The sequence below is a fragment of the Chlorocebus sabaeus genome, chromosome 4 (assembly GCF_047675955.1).
Source record: "Chlorocebus sabaeus isolate Y175 chromosome 4, mChlSab1.0.hap1, whole genome shotgun sequence".
Lineage (NCBI taxonomy): Eukaryota > Metazoa > Chordata > Mammalia > Primates > Cercopithecidae > Chlorocebus > Chlorocebus sabaeus.
The window spans coordinates 53913504-53936014 of record NC_132907.1 but is presented as its reverse complement, the minus strand read 5'-3'; the positions used below and the strand labels follow the sequence as shown (position 1 = coordinate 53936014).

At 41.2% G+C, this 22511-nt stretch overlaps 1 protein-coding gene across 1 annotated transcript in view; it reads right to left on the bottom strand.

Moving 5' to 3' along the window:
* Window positions 1-588: 588 nt before the first annotated feature.
* Window positions 589-22511, bottom strand: part of MROH2B (maestro heat like repeat family member 2B) — a 74194-nt gene continuing 52271 nt past the window's right edge. Inside the window, exons 25-42 of the mRNA XM_007961473.3 lie at window positions 21678-21813; window positions 21486-21581; window positions 21136-21225; window positions 20641-20761; window positions 18148-18245; window positions 15612-15764; window positions 12965-13122; window positions 12321-12447; window positions 11646-11833; window positions 10362-10502; window positions 8491-8605; window positions 7736-7882; window positions 7308-7490; window positions 3237-3392; window positions 2761-2892; window positions 2245-2347; window positions 1179-1244; window positions 589-727 (exon numbers count right to left, since the gene is read on the bottom strand). Of these exons, the coding sequence (XP_007959664.2) occupies window positions 621-727; window positions 1179-1244; window positions 2245-2347; window positions 2761-2892; window positions 3237-3392; window positions 7308-7490; window positions 7736-7882; window positions 8491-8605; window positions 10362-10502; window positions 11646-11833; window positions 12321-12447; window positions 12965-13122; window positions 15612-15764; window positions 18148-18245; window positions 20641-20761; window positions 21136-21225; window positions 21486-21581; window positions 21678-21813 (2317 nt within the window). The 3' untranslated portion in view covers window positions 589-620. The remainder of the gene's footprint in view (window positions 728-1178; window positions 1245-2244; window positions 2348-2760; window positions 2893-3236; window positions 3393-7307; window positions 7491-7735; window positions 7883-8490; window positions 8606-10361; window positions 10503-11645; window positions 11834-12320; window positions 12448-12964; window positions 13123-15611; window positions 15765-18147; window positions 18246-20640; window positions 20762-21135; window positions 21226-21485; window positions 21582-21677; window positions 21814-22511) is intronic.

Sequence of the window (22511 nt, the reverse complement as noted above, 5' to 3'; positions counted from 1 at the left end):
ATTATACTTTAAGTTCTAGGGTACATGTGCATAACGTGCAGGTTTGTTACATATGTATACTTGTGCCATGTTGCTGTGCTGCACCCATCAACTCGTCAACACCCATCCACTCGTCATTTACATCAGGTATAACTCCAAATGCAATCCCTCCCTCCTCCCCCCTCCCCATGATAGGCCCCGGTGTGTGATGTTCCCCTTCCCGAGTCCAAGTGATCTCATTGTTCAGTTCCCACCTATGAGTGAGAACATGCGGTGTTTGGTTTTCTGTTCTTGCGATAGTTTGCTGAGAATGATGGTTTCCAGCTGCATCCATGTCCCTACAAAGGACACAAACTCATCCTTTTTTATGGCTGCATAGTATTCCATGGTGTATATGTGCCACATTTTCTTAATCCAATCTGTCACTGATGGACATTTGGGTTGATTCCAAGTCTTTGCTATTGTGAATAGTGCTGCAATAAACATACGTGAGCATGTGTCTAGAGGAAGAAATATACCACCACTTCAATATCCCCATCCTAGGCAGCATCTCTTTCCTCAAAATGCTGCAAGTTTGTGAGGTAATAGGATGAAGACAGGAGTCAGATATAGGAAAAGCCAGCAGTTTATTTCTTGATGGCTTACAGAGGAATGCTTGTCTCTCTACACCTTCTCAGGAGGGTCTGCAAAGCAGCCTCAGCTGCTCTCCGGACACTAACACAAGGATCTTGACGAAGTGCTTGGAGCCCTGAAATGGCAAGAATAGCAAATAAGCACATGAGGAGAGTCAGAGCCCAGCAAGAAGGGCAAACCAAGCCAAGGCCCAACTTTTTAGCACTGAGGGTCAGATCCAAATGGGGCTCAGGTCCTCATGCTCGCATTTTATCCTAAAAGGTAGGATGTGGAACTACAAGAATTGCTTTTAACATTGAAATAAGGGAAGAGAAGCCCTGACCTTGTGATCAGTAGGTTTAGGCAATTGGAAATTGTAGTCTATTGGTGTTTCTGATGCCTGCAAAGAGCTGGAGCTGGAGGTTGCTTTATACCCTGGAGCAATTCTAGTGTCTAGAGAGCATCAGATACAATAACTAGTGCTAAGATTTTCAAGTTCTGGGCTCATGTGGAACTTAGAGTAGCAATATTTTCTCTTTTCCTAAGAATGTAACAATATGCTGGGAAGAAACTAGGTTGGTACTCACGTGTGATCAGTTGTTCTCTGTCTAGTAACTCCACATATTGGCTGGTCAAATTGAGAATAATGGCATCTAAAGTTAATAGGAGACAATGTTACTGATGTCATTATAGAGGAAGAAGCCATGAAAAGTAGATCAGGTTAGACTCTGCACCTGGTGAGAAGGTAAATGGTAGGCTGGTGAATGAGCAAACTATATGACTTCCTTTGCACCCCCTAAAATGATGTCAGGGTGACTTCTATTGGGTCCAGAGTGCCATGCCTGCAAGTAGTCACTTATCCAGAATATTTGGCAGAGGTCACAGAATGATCTTCTGAGGAGGCTAGTTGTTGTTGGGATTTCAAGTGTGTGTAAGATGGAATCTCTGTCTTCAAAAAATGTATAATATAGTTGGGGGGATCATATATATGAGTGAAGAAGGAACCCTCATATTTTTAATTTGGTCTTAAAGGTGGTGAAGGGAGTGGGCCTGTGGTCTCTTGGCTGAATTAGTTGGAACAGGCTTCAAAGTAAGACTTGGAATTTCATGATAGAAGGATCTTTAGAGACTTACTTATGTTTTATTTTATACATCAGACAGAGAGGTAACATAAAGTTAAGTCAATTTCCAGAATCACATGGCAGAGCCAGGCGTTGCTGGCCGCCACATGAACATACTTCCCACTTGTATCATGTTGCCAAAGCTCTCAGCTTGAACTGAGCTTTGGATGTTGAGTGTGGGTTATCTTATGAGATGAGGTGAAGAAAAATATTTATGTAAGAGCAGCAGCTGGGAGCAAAGATTTGGGGAAAAGAAGGAGCAAGGACTTGGAGCCAGAAGGAGCATGAAGGGCTCAGATGGGAGGAGAATTAGTGTAAGTGAGTCAGGAGAGGTCATGAGTTTTCACTGCAAAAGGAAGCAGGTTTCTTTGCAGGAGGATGTTACAAGATGTAAGATAAAAGCCCTTCCTGAGATTTAATAAAAAAGGTTATATTGGTCATACTAGTGTTTATACTGGACAGCTTCTGGTCAAAGCAAAACTAGATGGAAAGAGCAGACATATCTGGGTAGGAAATGGGGGTGTGTACTCACCTGTGAGTTTGACAGCTGCACTCCTGATCACCTCCCAGCTGCTAGTGAAGAAGGTGAAGGAGTGTGTGTGGAGGATCCACAGAATTTCCTGGTTTTTCTTGGCCTAGAAGAGATGTGAATTACAAAGAGAGCAACTGGAAAGTGAACCTTTGTGACATTCAGCATCCTATAGGTCCTCAGCACGGATCTGTAAAGGCCAGTGAGCACTCATACAGCCATAAATTAATTGACTGAAAATTGTCTTATGCGTATTTTGATCTACATTTAATCAGGAAGGCATCAGAGTTTAAGGGATTAATCAACTGATACGAAGTTCAGGAACCGAGGAGAACATACCCCAGTCAGGACTTAGGAATGGAGCAGAGAGTCCTGTGGCAGGATAACAAGGATCACTGCCATCCTTCCAAGGCAGTTCTGGCTCTGGCCAGAGATTCCTTGCTACATTGTTTGCCCTTCTGGGATTTGTCTAGACCCTTGTCCTGCCTGTTTTGGAGGCGGCATCTATTGGACACTCACCAGTTTCACACAGAATTGCCTATAGAAATCCCTGACCCTTGGTAGATCCTGATCAAGGAGATGGTCTAATACCCCGTAGAGTTCCTGGAGGCCCAAAAAGGGAATGCAGACCATCAAGACATCACGGCAAGCCTGGAAAACAGAGTTTTCTGCATCACAGTCCAGAACATTAGGATCTCCTTCCAGAAGGGAAAAAATGCTGAACAGTACTGGGAAAGAAGCAGTAAAAGTCAGTGGTGTGAATGGCTTTATAGTCATTGCTGGCACCTTCCCAGTTTCAAGGATGGAAGAGTAAACTCGGGAAGAGATGGCAAGAAGCACCTAGAATTGGAGAAGAGGTTTTCACATCCAGTTCTAAGGGGTGACTTTAGATCTGGCACTTTAGATCTGGCTTCTGGTGCAGCTAGACCAGGTTTATTGGTGCTTCTCAGCCATGGGGAGAGCAGGAGGTGCAGGTGTCTGTGGAGAGCACTTACAACTCCAATCTTGGGGTTGGGATCCCAAAGGTGCAGAAGGAATGAGATCAGGCTCTTTTTTATTTCTTCAGCAAAAAAAATCTTCCACCTTCTTCCTGTTAGGGATGCCAGGTCCTCAAATAAGAAGATGGCAGTCAATCTCACATCATCCTGCTCCTGTGGTGACGAATGCATGTCGTGGTGAATATCCTCTCAGATGCCATTCCCTGCCAGCACACTCTCAGCTCTAATCCCACCCTTCCCACTTCAGCAAAAGAAGGCTGGAACCCAGGCACTGGTCCATCATAGTCACAGCCTCTAAATGTTCCAAGAACTCGTTTTCTTTCCCGAAGCTTTCTCTCCACACTACATGAGTTTTAAAAAACCCTGGGTCTGGGGTTTATGTGATGCTAGACAGTTGATTTCTGTCTTTGAGTAGCCAGTGGGGAAGTGTGAGCATGACCACAGGAATGATACCCAGGGGTACTCATAGAGAAAGCCAGGGAGGGCTTCTGCTAGTTGTGTATTTTACTTAGTTTGGTTGCATTACTAGGTTAGAATTATAGGGTCTCTAATCTTAATTGTCCAAGGCCTAGTACTGTTCTCCATGACACCAAATATTTTCTAAAGGGATTACAGGCAGTTTGGGAATTTGGGCCTTGGTTCTTAGAGAGGTTAAACAGAGAAGTGCCTAGCTCTACTCTTGAGTATGTGAAGTTATGGAACTTTCTTTTTTTTTTTTTTTTTTCTTTTTGTCCAGGATGGCAAGCAATGATTTTAGGAAACCAAGAGAGGCCAGGTGTGGTGGTTCATGCCTGTAATCCCAGCACTTTGGGAGGCTGATGCGGGTGAATCACTTGAGGTCAGGAGTTTGAGACCAGCCTGGCCAAAATGGTGAAACTTTGTCTCTACTAAAAATATATAAATTAGCCAGTCCTGGTGGTGTGTGCCTGTAGTCACAGCTACTTGGTAGGCTGAGGCACAAGAATTGCTTTAATCTGAAAGGAGGAGGCTGCAGTGAGCCAAGATCATGCCACTGAATTCCAGTGGTGAAGGAGCGGGACTCTGTGTCCAAAAAAAAAAAAGAAAAAAGAAAAAAGAAAACAAGAGAAAGGTGGTGGAGGAAGATGGCCTCCTGTTATCTTGTTAGAGTTATGTTTCAGAGTTCCGACAGGGAAGAAATGAAGCGAGATGAATTTCATGGAAGTTTTTTTACTTTTAGGCCCAGAAAACCAGTTTAAGATACCCATATGAACAAAGAGGGATTAAAGAAAAAGCAGTCCTGAATAGCAGAATATTATTTAGATACACAATAAAGTTAATATAGATCTTCTAAAAAAATGATGGTTTGTTAGGAAAAGGCCGGAAAATCTCAGATGTGACCTTGTATAATGAAAATGAAAGTAGAAACACATTCTTTAGATTTATTAGGAGTAAGGTCAGGATATATTTTTAAAAGATATCTCTTTAGAAAGAGAAAGCTAACCAAAAACAAGGTACTAGAAAAGTAGAGAAGCATCTAGTTAAAAAAGTTTGAATTTTGCAAAATCAATGAGCTAATGATAGGTCCAGGAACAATCGACCAATCGGGATGATGAAAAATCTGAAAGAAAAAGTGGCAAAAGGGTTTTGGGTGCTGGGAGAAATATTAGAGAATGTCTAGTCCAATGTCCTCATATTTGCTTGAGAACATTGAGTCACAGAGGGTAAAGCGATTGCTCAGGGTGACAGGGTAGGGAATAGTAGCAAGAAGGGAATGGAGCGTGTGGCAGCAGCCACACTTTCTGTTCTGTCATTTCATTCAAGTGTCACCATGTTTTGAAAAGTCTAATAAAGTATTTAAATATTGAAAGAACCAAAGAAAGGAAACTTGGAGATTATAGAGAGCTATGCTTAATCTACAGAAAAATATCAGGGCAATAGATCATAGAGTTAAATATACTTATGTAAAGATGGCATTACTGGAGAACAAATAAGAGCCAAAGTTTTGTCCAACTTTACTTTTATGCAAACATGAGGGAGTTGACACCTATTAGAGATGAGCAAAGTCTGAGCTAACAACCAGTAAGACTTTAGCACATTTTATCCTTCTCTGATGACACTGAGAAATATTATCTTGACCACGAAATTGTTAAGTGGACTTGTGATTTACTGGAGGCTCAGATCTAAAAGAAGGATTATCAGATCAACAGCAATCCAGGAAACTTAACAGCTGGGGTTCTGAAGGAGTGACTTCAGCCCTGTGCAATGAAGAAAAAGAATATCATTGTTGTTTTTACCCCAGTAAGCATTTTTGAGGACAAGATAATTAAAAGTTGCTGGGTTTTTTTTTTTTTTGTTGTTGTTGTTGTTTGTTTTTTTTGGAGACAGAGTTTCACTCTTGTTACCCAGGGTGGAGTGCAGTGGCATGATCTTGGCTCACTGCAACCTCTGCCTCCTGTGTTCAAGCGATTCTCCTGTCTCAGTCTCCCAAGTAGCTGGGATTACAGGCACGCACCAGCACACCTGGTTAATTTTTGTATTTTTACTAGAGGTGGGGTTTCACCATGTTGGCCAGGCTGGTCTCAAACTCCTGACCTCAAGTGATCCATCAGCCTCAGCCTCCCAAAGTGCTAGGATTACAGGCATGAGCCACCATGCCTGGCCTAAAAGTGATATTGGTTAATTGGAGGAAATAGTTGGAAACAAACAGAAAGATATTTTCAAAGGCCAGTTTTAGGCTAGCACATACACAAGAAAACTGCAAAATACAAAACTGAAGAATGCTGTGGGCATATATTACAGACTAAAATCTAGAGGTTCATATAGTTAGCATGCCAAGATCAGGAAGAAAGGGCAAAATTTAAAAAAAATGGAGCAAAGAAATGGGAAAAGGTTGGATTTGAGAGGTAATATTTCCTTAGATTCTATTCAATACTTCTTGAGCCTCATTTAGAGGTTCAACTCAGTCACAGGCTTGCAAAATATTTGATGAGCAGAAAAATTAGGTTTATGATGAATAATGAGGGAAATGAAGACTTCTCAAGTCTGCAGACTGTAAGGTAAATAGGTAATCGAATAAAGCCTTAATGTTTATGAAGAATGCACTAGAGAAGGCAACTAGCAGTTTTCCATCTCCTCTGACAATAGCACATGAGTAAGCAGGTTTAGATTACAAAATAATAAGTTTGGGTTAAAAATATTTTTACATCAATGGCAATGAATAACCAAAAATAAATACTAAAATGTGCTTCCTGGAAGGCATAAGGGAAAATTACCCTCTGCCTAGGACTGCTCACTGATCTTTTTTTGAAATTGGGATTATGGAGCAGGCAAACTTTTTCTCTAAAAGGCCAGACAGTAAATAGTTTAAACTCTGTGGGTCCTACGGTCTCTGTAACAGCCAATCAACCCTGTTAGTGGAGTGTAAAGGCAGCAACAGACAATAAGTAATCAATGAGTATGACTGTGTTCCAATAAAATTTTATTTACAAGAACAGGCTGTGGGTGGGATTTGGTCCATGGACTGCAGCTTACTGATGCCTAGATAAAATGAGTCTCTGAATGTTGGAAGTGGAAAGATAGTGTTAGAAGCAACATTGTCTTTATTCAGGTCCTCATTCGTCTTTGAGCACCGTCATACTTGAGATGAGGACTTAGGTGCAAGTAATTTATTTGGGAGGTGAGCCCAGGAAGCATGTTGGGGAGTGGGAATGAGATAGGGAAGGGAGGAAAGCCAAGAAAGGAAGTATTAATGAGTGTGTTACTGTTATGAACAAGTGGAGCTCAATCTTTCTGAGCGGTGAGGAAGCTGGGAAATTTATCTACAAACTCTTGTTTCTTATTGTTTGAGGGTCCTTCCCAGGGCATTTCTTCCCTCAACAATTCTGGCTCACTCAGCTTAGACCAATCATGACTGCCATGCCACAGAGCACCCTCAGGCAGGGAGACACAGGAAGCCATCAGCTTGTTTGGAGATTGTGCAGGTGACCTGTCTGGGGCAGGTCAAGGAACATGTGTGGGACACTGACAATGTCTTCTGTGAACACTACCTAAACCTTTTTCTGTTCCTTAACTTCTGGGGAGGGAAGATTCCTAAACAGGCTCACTTACATCTTCAAAGAAGGTCCTTGTTTGCAGCACTATTTCCTTGAAGTAGAAGCTCACGTCTCGGTCTGTGAGCAGATTCAGGATTTTTTTTAGAGCCTTCAAGCTTTCACAGACGACTTCGGTGCGAGCCAGGTGATACAGGCCTCTGATGATAGATTCTAGCATTAACTGCTTATGTTTCTTCACCTATTTTGAAATAAGACCTCTTAATCTTCAAAATTGTTCTGTGCCTATCTGGAATAGGGAAGGAGTCCTCAGACAAGAGGACTGAAATTTTGTCAGGGTCACATGTACTTCAACCCAAGAACTACTACTTCAGCAATGTATCTGGATTTCCAATTAATTTTTATGCAACTACTAGGTGTGGGTTAGGAAGTAATTATTTCAAAACTCTACTTAAGTGAACCATTTCCCCTTAGAACGCCTTTTACCTTGTGAGGAGCCCCAGATGCTGTGTTGCCGAGCCCTCGGATGGCCATCTGCCTCAGAGTGGCGTTGGAGTCCCAGGCACTTTGATCCATCAAGATCAGCACATCTCGCAGATTCCCATGCTTCCAAAGGATTGGCTCCTTCATGAGCTGAAACCAACACACTCCTCCCCTTTAGTTAAGGGTGTGGCCCCCCGACTTCAGGAGAGTGCCAAAGATGTCATAAGTACAATTAAAGAGAGGACCCCACTGCTTGTGGAGCAGAGGAGGAAGCCCTCTGGGGAACCAGCAAGTCTTGCTGAGGTTGAGCTCTAGATGTGAGCAGTGCACAGGTTAGGCTTACGTGGTGCTGTGAACCCGGTTACCTGCATAAGAGATGTCTAGTCTCAATGGAAAACGGGGCAGGGAAAACAGGAATGACTGATAGTTTTCCTTCTCTGGATTGGCTGGAATAGTCTTTAGGCCGGAATTTGAAGCATCAGTGCTACAATGCTTTGTTTCATCCCTCACAGATTTATTGTCCCCCTTTCTCTGTCTTGTGCAAACTAGAGGGCAGGAGGTGGGTGAGGTGGTTTATTTTTCGTCTTTCACCCCCTGCTTAGGTACCATATCTCTGGCAGTAGCTGGTCTCTCCTCTATTAAAGCCCCCCACTTTGAAGTCTCTCTTCCCTGGTTCCCGTGCACACTGGGCTCCAGACCCTAAGAGAAATACCCCAAGGGGACCCAGTGAGTGTGCTCTGAGGGCTGCTCTCCCTTGCCTCAGAGAAGAAAGCGGTGCCGGTTATCCGGTAGTTCTCCGAGGAGGAAGTGAGAGATGAGAGCAGCTGTTCCATGATGTCCAGTATGACTCCGTGTTGCCACACTGCCATGCTCCTAGAAAATGCACGTTTTAGTAGAGACTTATTTTTCTAAACAATGGAGGAAAGCTTAGTCTATTTGTTCATCAGGCAAGTAATTTGTCTAAAAAGGAATGCTTGGCTGGGGGTGGTGGCTCATGCCTGAAATCCTAGCACTTTGGGAGGCTGAGGCAGGTGGATTGCCTGAGCTCAGAAGTTCGAGACCAGCCTGGGCAACACGGTGAAACCGCGTCTGTACTAAAATACAAAAAATTAGCCAGACATAGCGGTGTGCGCCTGTAGTCCCAGCTACTCAGGAGGCTGAGGCAGGAGAATTGTTTGAACCTGGGAGGCAGAGGTTGCAGTCAGCTGAGATTGCCCCACTGCACACTCCAGCCTGGGCAAAGAGCAAGACTCTTGTCTCAAAAAAAAAAAAAAAAAAAAAAAAAAAAAAAAAAAAAAAAAAAGAGAGAGACACTTGATGAAAGCTCACCAGGGCTTAAATTTTAAAATGACCTATCCAACTGTCCAATTTAAATGTAGTTTGAAATCCCATCAAAAAGCAGGCTAAAGACATGAATAGATAATTCTCAAAAGAAGATATACAAATGGCCAACAAACATATGGAAAAATGCTTAACATCACTAATGATCAGGGAAATGCAAATCAAAACCACAATGTGATACCACCTCACTCCTGTAAGAATGGCCATAATAAAAAAATATTAAAAAAAAAAATGTTGGCATGGATGCCATGAAAAGAGAACACTTTTTCACTGTTGGTGGGAATGCAAACTAGTACAACCACTATGGAACAGTGGAGCTTCTTAAAGAACTAAAAGTAGATCTACCGGTTGATCTAGCAATCCCACTACTAGGTATATCTACCCAGAGGAAAAGAAGTCATTATACAAAAAAGATACTTGCACATGCATGTTTACAGCAGCACAATTTGCAATTGCAAAAATATAAAACCAGTCCAAATGCCCATTAATCAACGAGTGGATAAAGAAAATGTGGTGTGTGTGTGGTGTGTATATATATATATATACACACACATATGTATATGTGTATATATATATATATACACACCATGAAATACTACTCAGCCATAAAAAGGAGTGAAATAATGGCATTCACAGCAACCCAGATGGAACTGGAGACTATTATTCTATGTGAAGTAACTCAGGAATGGAAAAGCAAACATTGTATGTTCTGTCTCACATGTGGGAGCTAAGCTATTAGGATGCAAAGACATAAGAATGATACATTGGACTTTGGGGGTTTGGGGGAAGGAGCAGGAGTGGGGTGAGGGATAAAAGACTACACATTGGGTACAGTGTACACTCCTCAGGTGATGGGTGCACCAAAATCTCAGAAATCATCACTAAAGAACTTATTCACGTAATCAAACATGACCTGTTCCCCAAAAACCTACTGAAATTAAAAAAAAATTTTTTTTTGAAAAGCCGATTAAGAAAATGTTCAACAGAATTCTAGGTATGTGAATATTAAATATTTCTTTCAAAAAATAAGTATAGTTTGTCTAAAGATGTTCACCTGAATCATGTTTCTTGAGGTGAGTGGTGCGTGTGGGGCTGATCTTACCATCTCTTCCCACTCCCTTTTCCTCTTCCCTGTTTGTCCTCCTTTGACTATTAGTCCTAAGTGAATCATTATGCTCAGTGAAGTTGCCTGTATTGCACGTTTTTTTTTTTTCTGTTTTTTTTTTGTTTGTTTCTTTTTGTTTTTGTTTTCTTCTTTGTATCTGGTTCTAGAAAGTCTGCACATTACCTGGCCAGTGAACACACGCCTATGTGATGTGTACTAGGACTGCTGAGGAGAGTCCATAAGTTGTCCCCCTCATCAGATTCCTTTGCAAGGCCTTCTCTCATGGCTTGGGCTTGCAAACATCTTAGAGTAGCAGTTGAAAGCCTAAAGAAGACAGTCAGCGTTACAAAACTAAGTCAACCGTTATAGGGAATTGCAAATTCCCAAGTTCACCTTCCCACTCCTCACAATGCTTTCCCACCCCTGTACTAGGGGATGTTGTGTAAGGGAAAAACAGGCAGCCCTATGCTCACATTTTAGCCTTAGGATCCTTGGGGACATTCAGAGGACGTGGGTCAGTAAGTAATGCCACAAAATCTTGTCAACACTCCCCCCATGAGAAAAAATAAGCCATAAGAATAAAAAGTGAAAAATACCATATTTCACTGATTCTAAAACAGCATCTCTAAAATCAGAATGCATCCTGCAGTAGATGTGTGTTACAATTGTTCTTGGCCAGGCAGTACTTGTGACGTAGTTGCTATTGTTTGTGCATTCACATCTGTTGCCTGTTAAGGTATAGCTCTTTATATTACCATCATTGTACTAAAGTTACATGTATTATTGGAACTATTACTTTTAATAGTAAAATCAGCAATTACTTTTGCACCAACCTAATACATGTGTTGAATCTAAATGGTGTTTAAAGTGTCTTTAAAAACGTTGCACTATAATTTTATATTGGAATGAAAAGTTATGCAAAAGGCAAGGAAACAGAATGATGTGATATAAAATGAAAATTTATACCTCATAATCCTAAAAGAGTTCTTTTGATAAGGACAGAATAAAAATTTTAAAGTTTAAGAAAGCATTGATTCACTGCTTACTTTAGAGTCCTTTTCTGTTTTCTCAATGGTATGCAAAAATGCTTTTTTTTCAATTGCTGAAGTCTCAGAGTTTATGAAATATGGTATTTATTTTTATTTTTCTTCTTTCCCTGGTGGACTTGAAGATCACAAGATTCCAGCCTCTCTAGGAAGATCTCAATGATAGAAACCAAAGATAATACAGTAGTTCCTCTAGGAAAGAAAGCATAGACCCTCATTCTTTAAGTGACTATTCTGTGTAGCTACACTGGATACTGGCTCAAGAAGAACTATGGTGTCATGGCTTAGGGATAGTAGAGCCTTGTTTCTTCATGGACAATGGATGTTATGACAGAAAGGGCAGACCCTGACTTCTGCAATGCTGCTCCTGGAGTCTGGGATTAGGACCTCTGTGGAAGATGCTTCCTGATTGGCCGTTTACCTGCAGGGGTCTGGGATCTGCTGCTGTTCTCCCTGCTGCATCACATGCCGCCTGCGGCTCCAGGAAGAAGTGGGCATCTTCTGGCCCAGTGTGCAGCTAACCAGCTTCAGGAGGAGAGTGAACAGCTCTGAATACAAGCCGGTGACAGAGGTGCCTATTGAGATCACTTCATACATAGCACAGGCCACCTGAGAGGAGAAAGGGCCTCTTGGTCAGGCAGTCTCATTTCCTCCAACACCGTCTTCTGTCTGGGCTGATTTTCAACTTTGTTTTCTCCACCAGTAAAAACACATAGAAATGGGAGGGTTTATTGTCTGGCAATTTCTCAACTCAGGGACTGCCATGTTAGTCCTGTGACTGCCAGGGGATACTAGTCATGTAAAATAAAATGTTTTCAGCATTGGGATTTTTCAACAAAAAAGGGTCCTTCAGATATCTTCTAGACTAATCTAGAAATATAGATACATAGATTTTGGGGGTGGGGGTTGATGAGAAATTTGCTTCTAAAAATGATCAGCCACAGACAAAAGCACAGCCATAACTATAAACTGAATGAAGTTAGGGTATGAGAGAAGGAGGTGTCATTAATGTGAGGGCACCAAGCTCCAGGTGGGGATAGATCATAGAGGATGGCACAGTCTCAGGCAAGCGATGGGTTCAGTCTGTCCAACTCACTGAAATTGCCTCAACCCTGGCGATGTCATCTTCTAACTCGGTCTCCAGTTTGTCTATTAAGGCTTGCAAGAGTTTCCCACTGGAGGCTGGCTTTTCAGCCAGCGCCTTCCACAATGTCTTTGTGTCCCTAGGGTGGCAAAGCAGGAAATTGGTAGATAAGGCACAACCCCTCAGGCTCTAAGCTTCTCCATCTGACTCCCTCTAAAATCACCTTATGACTAATCACAATTTCAAGGGCAGATGGACATGCTGCCATGCCTGGGGATAAGAAAGATGTTTTACATAACAATTCAGCAACCTAGCCTCGGGTTACAGAACTTTGTTAAAGTCCGCTAAGATGGGAACCTCTCATGTAGGTGCATTCTAGGCCACCAGAAAGAGGAGAATATTCACTTTTTAATATTCTCTTATTCCTATGGCATATGGTTAAAAATATTATTATGCAATACATATATATCTTATATATATATGAAAAGCACTTGGAAAAACCTCATTTGTGATTCAAATACCAATTGTTAAATTGTTATTCAGATGAGCTATTTTCAACCTTTGTTTGCTATCTTGCTCTCAAACCATAAATCCTTCCCCAAGGCCTTTCATAGTGGCCTTCTCTAGGAGAAGGAATCAGTTCAATAAGGATCTACCTGTCAAAGGGCAGAGGCTTCTGTAAAAGGTTGTCAACAACTGTTTCCATGTGAAAGCTGGCTATCTGGGAGATGGCTTCTAGCATGAACTGAAAACTTTCTTCTTTTTGTCTGAGGACTGGCATGTGATGGTAAATTGTGCTTAAGATCTCCAACAGCTAAAGAGAAAAAAGCGAAGTCAAACATTAAGTTGCCATTTTCCCTCTATGTGAATGACTCAGAACAGGTACCTGTCGTGGGTGGGCAGTTGATGAATTCTAAATAATGTTAAAAATAATAATTGATTTCACATGTGGCCTGTTTCTCACTCAGGAGGATTATTCATGAATTGGGTATTTATTCCTAATTAAATTTAGGAAACATTTTGTGAAAGAGTGTATTATGACAGTTGCTGTGTTTGCCATTGTTGGAATTTACCAAAGATGAAAAAGATGTACCCCTTTTGCAAAAGGAGTGAGTGATCCAATAAAAAATATCAATCATAGACCTAAAGGCCTGTACTTCAAGGCAGTCTATGGCAAATGGTATACATGAGGTGCATACAACCAGAATCCAGGAGGAACTGATTCACATTGGAGGGCCATTTGGTTTGGGTCTTGAAGCATTTGTAGCAATTTCAAAAGGCAAGGTGGAGACAGATGGTGGGGAAGGGCATCCTTGTTAGAAAGAAGAAAAACAGATAAAGATGTGAAGTTAAAAGACATGAGAATAGGGGGAGCACAGAGGATTTTTAGGGCAGTGCAACCACTCTGTATGATCTTATACTGGTGGATACATGTCATTACACATTTGTCAAACCCATGACTGTACAACACCAGGAGTGAACCCTAAACCCTAAAGTCCATGGAACTGTGGACTTTGGGTGATAATGATGTGTAATTGTAGGTTTACCAATCGTAACAAATCTACTCTGGCGGGAGATACTGATAGTCGGGAGGCTGTGTGCATGTAAGGGGAGTGGGTAGATGGCAACTGTGCTTAATTTTGCTGTGAACCTAAAACTGCTCTAAAAAATCTATTTTTTTAAAAAAATCATGGGAACATGGGCATAAGAAAATGCTGAGATTCCTAGTGTAGGAGAATGGTCCAGGCTGGAGTGTAGAGAGAACAAGGGTAATAAAAGGAAGATGACTTTATAGAAAAGATGAACCCAGATCTCAGAGTACTGAATGCCACCTTTATGAATTTGGATGTTAATCTGTGGGCAGTAGGGAACGATATCATACATTTGGATTTTTGACATGGACAAAGGCATATATCTATGCTAAAGGAACTTTGCTTCTAGTAGACATTTCTCTCTCTTATTTTGGATGGACATTTAAGTTAGACATTAATTTAAAATATATTTTCTCTGAATTACAACTCCTTAGTTATAAATAGCCCCCCTTTATGATTACCACAGATTCCCAGCTCAATGATGGTTGGAGAGTATTTAGGTCCCTATTGTAAGCCTTTGCCTACTGTGTGAACAACTCTTTATGCTATACACTCAAATATATGAACATTCCACATTTATCAATTTATCAATTTTGGCTGTCCAGTGCCTACCACATAGTATATACTCAATAAATGTTTTCAAAAAGACTTATTGAAAAGTAATTAGCACAGAGGAAATTTTCAATGCCCTTAACACAAAAACTGTGCTTTGGAGAGTCTTTAAATTGAGAGTAGTTGACTAGACCATAGGGACAAGAACTTCTTTCTCTTACTCCCTTTGAATTGCTTTCATTTAGTCAAAGACTTTTTCTGTTTTTTTTTTTTTTTTTTTTTTTTGAGACAGAGTCTTGCTCTGTTGTCCAGACTGGAGAGCAGTAGCACAATCTCAGCTCACTACAACCTGTGCCTCCCTGGTTCAAGTGATTCTCCTGCCTCAGCCTCCCAAGTAGCTGGGATTACAGGCACCTGTCACTATACCCAGCTAATTTTTGTATTTTTAGTAGAGACGAGGTTTCTCCATGTTGCTCAGGCTGGTCTCAAACGCCTGTCCTCAAGTGATCCACCTGCCTTGGCCTCCCAAAGTACTGGGATTACAGGTGTTAGCCACCTCACTCAGCCCATTTTTCCCTTCTTATGAATGTTTGAATAACTTGTATTCTATTTTTGACTTCAGAAGAGAAAAGAGAGGTATCTCCACTTGGAGCTCTTAACCAAGCTTCCTGAATTTAAATCTTGTTCACTCTGCTTAACTCTCCAGTTGGGAAGAAAAATTGAGGACGTTCCCCAATCCAATGGTTATCAGACAATAAACACTATGGGGTGTGGGAGAAAAGCCTGAAGGGTAGCATTAAAATTAGAAACTCCTGCCCTTGGTGGTTGTCTCAAAGGTATCCACATGGTCACTCTTATCCTTACAGCTCTAACAACCCCGTTTTCAATCATCCAAATGGCCTTGTTTCAAAGATGCTTCCTGTAGCCAGAGTGAGACAGTTTGAAAAGCTTTTATATTAAAAGACAAGAGACGCAATTGAGACAGGACCTCAACATAAGCCTTGTTATTAAACACACAATGTGGGTCTCTAATGAGGCCTCTTAAGGCTGTGCAAGCCTTTGCATGCTGCCCATCAGTGGACAAACAGAGGCAGTGGCTGACTTGGCATTTTAGAAGTGATAGAATTCTGCTCAGTTGTAAAACTGGCTATCAGTTCACCTGATCTTCCAGAGCAGCTCCCTGCTCCTTCAGGACAGTGATCATCCATATGCCACAGGCCTTTGTGCATGTGGGGTTGAGGGTCTCCAGACCATCCAGCATTTCCTCTAAGAACATCAGAATTTCTTCATTTGGGATGAATTTACTGACAATCTGAAAATGCACCCAGAAAGATTCATGTAATCAACCACCCCATTTTATATCTAGATACTTACAACATGCTGTTATGGTTTGTTTTAGGGTATTAGAAGCCACTGAACTTTTCAACAGTTTTGACTGAGGCCCCAGAAACTAGAGAAAATACTAGAACAGGGCATAGACATGACCTTTTATTACTAAGCAAACTTTCCATGGAGTTGCCTTTTTATCATTTCATGTTTATTGAATCCTAAGCCTGCTAAGGCAATTTCCTCTCCAAGCCTAAAGTTATAGCATACTACATAGGGAAAAATAATGTAGAATGCTTATATAGCAATATATACATTATAAATTCCTTTTACATCCATTCATATATCATAGAAACATGTCTTGAATCTGCCACATAATACCTAAACCTTGAGAATTCAGGAAAATCTATCAGTATGTACAAATTACCATGCTGAATAGTCAGGTGGTGGACAATGTACATACGGAGTATGGATTATTATGAGCTTTGTTTCTTGCTCTTCCATATTTCAATATTAAGAACAGTCCATAAAAGGTCAATAAAATGGAAGAACTTTGCAATTGTTATCTCTAGGTGCAAGCACTATACAGAATGCTTGGTTGATAGCAGTGTGTGAATTTGAGTGTGTATGTCTGTGTGTGTGCATTAATGAAAAAGGAGTGGGAGGGCAGGTGAAAAACTGGTGTTTGAATGAGTTCCAGGATCATTATCTGGGGAATTAACTAAGCAAAATGGTAATGATTATGAGTTTGTAGGACCTGAGAAAGTTCCTATTTACAGTGGTCTTCCCCTTGCATTAAGTGGCCGGATGATATTGTGAAGATATGAGCTCCTTTCCTTGAATATTTGCACATCCAAGCCATTTGCTGAGTTATTATGGTTCTAAGATCAAAGGACTATGCCATGGCTACCATTCTATGTAACTCCAAATGCTTGCCTCTTGTCCAAGCTTCATGATTAGCTGTTTTGTCTCACAGTGGGTTGGATGTTGATTCAGGAGCAAAGGAAAGAAGGGAGCTCATGTTTTTGAGCACCTATTATGTGTTGAGCACCTTTTAAGGCATTTGACATATGTTCCCTTCCTGTCCCCCAAATGGCTTCTCTGTCATTTGCTGATCAACTACTCGTGTCTCTGCTACAGCCACCTTCCTTGGTCCCAGTTGCCTCATTTGATAGCTGGAGTCTTGCAGTTTCCTCCAAACTGACTTCCCTAATTTTGCTCTTAACAGTCTACATTCAAGTCTCCACATAGCTGCCGGAGTGGCGCTTCAGAAATGTAAGTCTTTTTGTGTTTTCCCTCTTAGAACCACTGTTAGCCTAGAAGAGGCATTTGCACACTAGGAATATGAGCCCCGTCCTCAAGATATTTCACTTCTCTCTTTAAGTATATTGTCATAACGTACTGATTTTTCTGGATCCTTTACTGCCACCTGTGGAAAATTGCCATTAACATCAACATAAATCTGTAATGTCTACATTATGAGTGATGTTGTCACACATGAGGGTGCCTTTTTGCATTTCAAAATTGGCATAATTATGTGTAGTGGCCTGACTCTTCTCAGAACCTTCCACTGGCTTTTGATTTCAAATAGAGCAAAAAAAAAGTTCCTTAAAAAGGCTCAGAAGGCCCTTGGATCAGCCTCTGGTTATCTTTTGGATCTCATTACTCCCTCTTTCTATACTTCAGGGGCTTTACACTTGCTGTTTTCCCTCTGCCTGGGATTCTCTTTTCCAGATATTTCCATGATTATCTCTTTCAGGGTGTCCTTCTCCAGAGGATCACTTCTTACCTATTCTTTATTCCCTTTCTTGACTTTATTTTTCTTGGTTATCATTATCTGATGTTTATTTTTTGGATTTCCTTTACTAAGATGCAAGCTCAGTGAAACAGGAATTGTATTTTCTGCTTTCTTAGTGCCTAGAATAGAGCTTTGCATACGGTAGGTGCTCAGGAGAAGGGAGGTAAGTGAATGCATGACTGAATGAGTGATTGAATTGATCGGCCAGTCCTCACAACAACCACAAAATGGTCTTTTGTTTTTGTTTCTTGAGGGTGAGGAGACTGAACTTCAATCAGTGCACACAGAGTGCATCTGATTAACTCCAAAGCTCTTGTTCCTTCCACTCCAACCCACAGCATCCCACATTCTGGGGAAGAACACTTGGTCTACAAAGTTTCCCACCATATGAAATGATCAGTAGTGAGTGTTGACTAGGCATGTGTACTCAGAGTTAGAAAATGACAGGACCATGAGTCCTTCAATCAGCTTGAATATCTATCTTCCTTTGCAGTGGGGAGTATGTAGCTTTCCCATTTGGAAATCAATCCAGAATCTTTATATCCACTGGCCACTCCTCCGTATTTATTACCTTAGCTATTTTAGAAGAAATCTTGATCTGAACCTGCACATCATCACTCTCCAGCCCTTCCTGCAAACCCTGCAGTCTTTCCACTTCCAGGTGAATGCCTAAAATCAACAAAGGGAGAAATGTTTAAGCATTCAAAGACCTGATAGGGGTTGACGAGGCTGGCTACATGTTGATATGACTCTAAATTAGCTGCTGTCTGATGAGATGGTTAACATAAGCGCTAACACATACTGAGGGGTTTCTACATGCTGGGCACCATGCAAACACTCTGCATACAACGATCTCATTTATTACTCATAAGCATTATCTGAGGTAGACTCTCCTGTTCCCTTCTTGGTTTTGCAGATGAGAAGGTGGGAACAGAGATGTGAAGACATGCCCCAAGGCACATGGTGAATAAAAATAGGAGAGTCTGAATTTGAGCTCTGGTCTGTCTGACACAAATGCCCAGGCTCCAACTACTCTGCTATGCTGCTATCTCTCTTGGATTTCTATTCTTCAGTGAGCTCCCTCATTGGGGAAACTGAAAAGTAACTATTGTAATGAGAAGTTTACATCAGCAACTGTGTAAGTGATTGTTGATATCAATTTGTAAATGCAGGCCTAACCAATAAAGATTTTCTGTTTGTTATTTGAATGTATATTAATCATGGAAACTAACACATGAACCATTCTACGGAAGGCAGCCTAGCCCAGTGCAATACACGTGGACTTTGAAGTCAGATGCGCCTGAGCTCAAAACCCAGTTACTCTACTTTCAGTGGTCCAAGTAACTGGAAACTTCTTAATTTCAGATTCTCCCCTTTCAAAACTGAGTGAGAAATGTCCATGAGTATCGATGGGTATTTCATTTAGCATCACACTTGTTACTTGTGTCTAGTAGGTATTTTAGTAGTACATGTTCTTTCTCTCCACCATGCTCGTTTGGTCCATCAGGGAAAATGTCAATGTAAATTACAAAGTATGGGAGTTTTATTAACAAAGAGTGTTTGAGGACCTGAATTTTTCATATTTTAGGAAAATGAAGTAGGCTAAAGGAAAAATAGGTAGAACAATAATAGAATCCAAATTCCTTTCTTCCTATGAGTTTTCAACTGGCATATTTCTGTTATTACTATAATGGTTTTTGTTTCATTTTGTTTTTTTTGAGACAGTCTCCTAGGCTGGAGTGCACGGGTATGATCTTGGCTCACTGCAACCTCTGCTTTCCAGGTTCAAGTGATTCTCTTGCCTCAGCCTCCCGAGTAGCTGGGATTACAGGCATCCACCACCACTTCTGGCTAATTTTTTGTATTTTTGGTAGATGATGGGGTTTCACCATGTTGGCCAGGCTGGTCTTGAACTCCTAACCTCAAGTGATCCACACACTTTGGGCTCCCAAAGTGCTGGGATTACAGGGTGAACCACCACGCCCAGCCTGGAATGGTTCTTTAGTTCTCACTTCCTTAATTCTGCTTTTTTCCTGACTTGGTAAAAACATATATCCATAATTATCTTCCTATATCCCAAAGGACTTTCATACCTACTTTGATTCTGCTGAAGAGTTTTTTCTTTTCTTTTGACTGACTATCTCTCTCCCCCTAACCAAATCCTACCTTTTGGCTTTAACACACTTATAAAATGTGAATATTGGAACTGTAATATCTCTGTGTCCCCAGCATTAGAACAGTGCCTGACACATGGAAAGGCACTCAACAAATATTTTGAATACCTAAAAGAGTGATGTGTGGAACACAGGCAGGCATGAGATGGCATTAAGTCTAGACTGTTTCTGACTGCACCTGCTCTGCAGAACTGCACACACACAATGTAGAGCTGTCCTTGATGAAACATGGACTCAATTAACCTGGACAGGAAGCCCTGATTGTTGGTTTCAGCCTGAGACGGAGGTTTAAAAATTCCTAATATCTGTGGTATTGACAGTTATTCACATGTACTTGGAGAGCAGGAGGAGCTCCTGCTCTGAAAATTTCCACAATGTTCTGTCTCTTGGAGAGCTTTGAAAGGCACTTAGTACCATGATAGTACCATGATAATACTGCAATTTTCTCCTGAAGAAAACCATGTGATAGAGGAAGCATTGCTAATATGCCCAATTGCTTAGTGATTTAAATCGGAGACTCTCAAAACATTTTACCTACTTTAATGGATCTTTATAATGCTTTGGTGTTATTACCTCTATTTTAAAAAATGGGAAAACAGAGCCACCGAGGAAAGAAATACTTGTTTCAGATCTAGGAGACAGATTCTGTGATATAATGAAGGTATTAAAACAGAAATTGCTGAACTGGAGAGGGAAGGAGAAACAGAGAGACAGAGAGAGACCGAGAGAGAGATGGGGAGGGGAGAGGAGAGGAGAAAAGGAGGAAAATGAGGAAAGAAGAGAGAGGAGAGGGGAGAAAGGAGAGAGACACAGGTGCATAGGAGAAAAGCTGAGAATAAAAGAAGATGGGTTTCTTTTCTTCATTTGTGGGCTCCCCATCTTTCCCTCACCTTTTATATAGAACAGACCAATAGTTGAGCTAGCAGCCGCCTGACGGATGGTGGGCAGGGTATCACAGGAGTGAGGAGCCAGGAGTCCAAGCAGTGAACCAATTTTAAAGTTCTCTGGTGCCTGCAGGATAAAGGAGGCACCCTGTTGTGATGAGGTAGCTTGGTCATATCCCAGGATATTCCCAACACTGGATCTCAAGTCTCTTATTTTCTCTCTGCAGGTCCTTGGAATGAAATCTGATCTTGCACTTTCTCCTAAAAGATGCCTATTTTTAAGGGCAGTGGAAAAGTAAGCATGCATGCAAAGACAACCCAATAGCTCAATTTGTATGTGTGAGCTGCACTCTGAAGTTAGAGCTCTCTCCAAAAGTACTTCAAAAAGCACTTTGCTCTGAGATGCAAGATCCACCATGCAGGAGTTTTGCATTCCAGACGTCTCAGAGATCCCTGCTGTTCACAAGCAATAAAGTCTATTCATTCCAGGGGATTACTTACCGCAATATCGTTTGTCAGCACTTTCGCAGTGATCTGGAAGGCTCTTTCTCTTTCCCACTCTTTTTGTGAAACAAGCCACATTCGGAGAAGCTGTTGGTCAAAGAATAAATGTTCTTTCTTTAGTATTCTTCATATTCATCTAGTTTCATATTCTCTCTGTCTGTCTCTGCCTCTTCTGTAACAGGGTGCTCGCCTCCCCACAAAAAATTTTTAAGTAGATGGCTGTATGTGGGGTGTGGGTGGGTCCAGCTGGATGTCTTCATGTGAGGAAAATGCAGTAGAGTTTGGAGTGAACATTGAAGAACAGGTTAGGGAGAATGAGAATCAGTTTGAGTAGAGGCTCTACTCACATTAAACATTTCCTGACAGTCCTCTGCATTCACATTATCCCACATCATGGTCTTCAGAAGTTTTCCTAGGGCATCCATGGATCGTTCATAGAGAAACTGAAATCAAATATGTGTGTGTAAGTCTCAGGCTGGGGAGAGACAGTAAGGTCCCACTGCAGATTTTCATTCTGCTTAGGCCTCACTAGTGCATACTTGAATGTGCTCCTTGTCCTTGTCTGTCTGGCCTTCACTTTTCAGATTTTCCAGAGGTGGAAGGGGCAGCAGCCTCCGAGTATTCTCTTCAAGAATGTTAAGGTGATCTTGTAGTGACAGCTGAGGTTTCAGTTTACTGAAATGAGAACCAGGTGGAGGAATGGATATTACAACGACCAACAGAACATACCCAGTGGAGTTCCCAAGAACTGCCAATCACGTCTGACTATGTGACTAATATGTCACATTTTCTGACATGTTGGGATGTTGAGAGAGGTGGTGACAGGAGTAGGGAGAGATGGGAATGTAGGGAATGTAGAATCAGACTGCATTGGTGAGCATAGTCAATACGCCTCCATTCTTTAGATTGATGAACAAATCACCACTCACTTTGTGTTCCTTAACACTTTATTATATGATCTGTGACAGCTTTAACCCACTTGTTTTCTCCATCTTGTGCGTGTGTATGAGAGAGAGTGTGAGAAAGAGAGAGAGAGAGAATGACAGAGAGATATACATGTATCTCCTCAACTAGATTGTAGGTCTGCAGCAGTGACTTTTATCAATTTCATGTGTCTTTTCATGTTCTAAATAGTGCCACATATACTATAGGTTCTTATGAATGCACAAGTGAACAAATGATACTGGAGTGTTTCTTCCTTTCTGCCTTTCTTTCAAATGTTTACTATAGACTTCATGAGGATACGAAAAAGTCTAGACAAGACTTGGAAAAATGCACATGTTCAATAAGCCTGAAAAACCCCATTTACTTTTAAATAAATGTAAGTTAAGACAATAAGATACCATTAGTCAGCTACCAAATTAGCAAAGCAA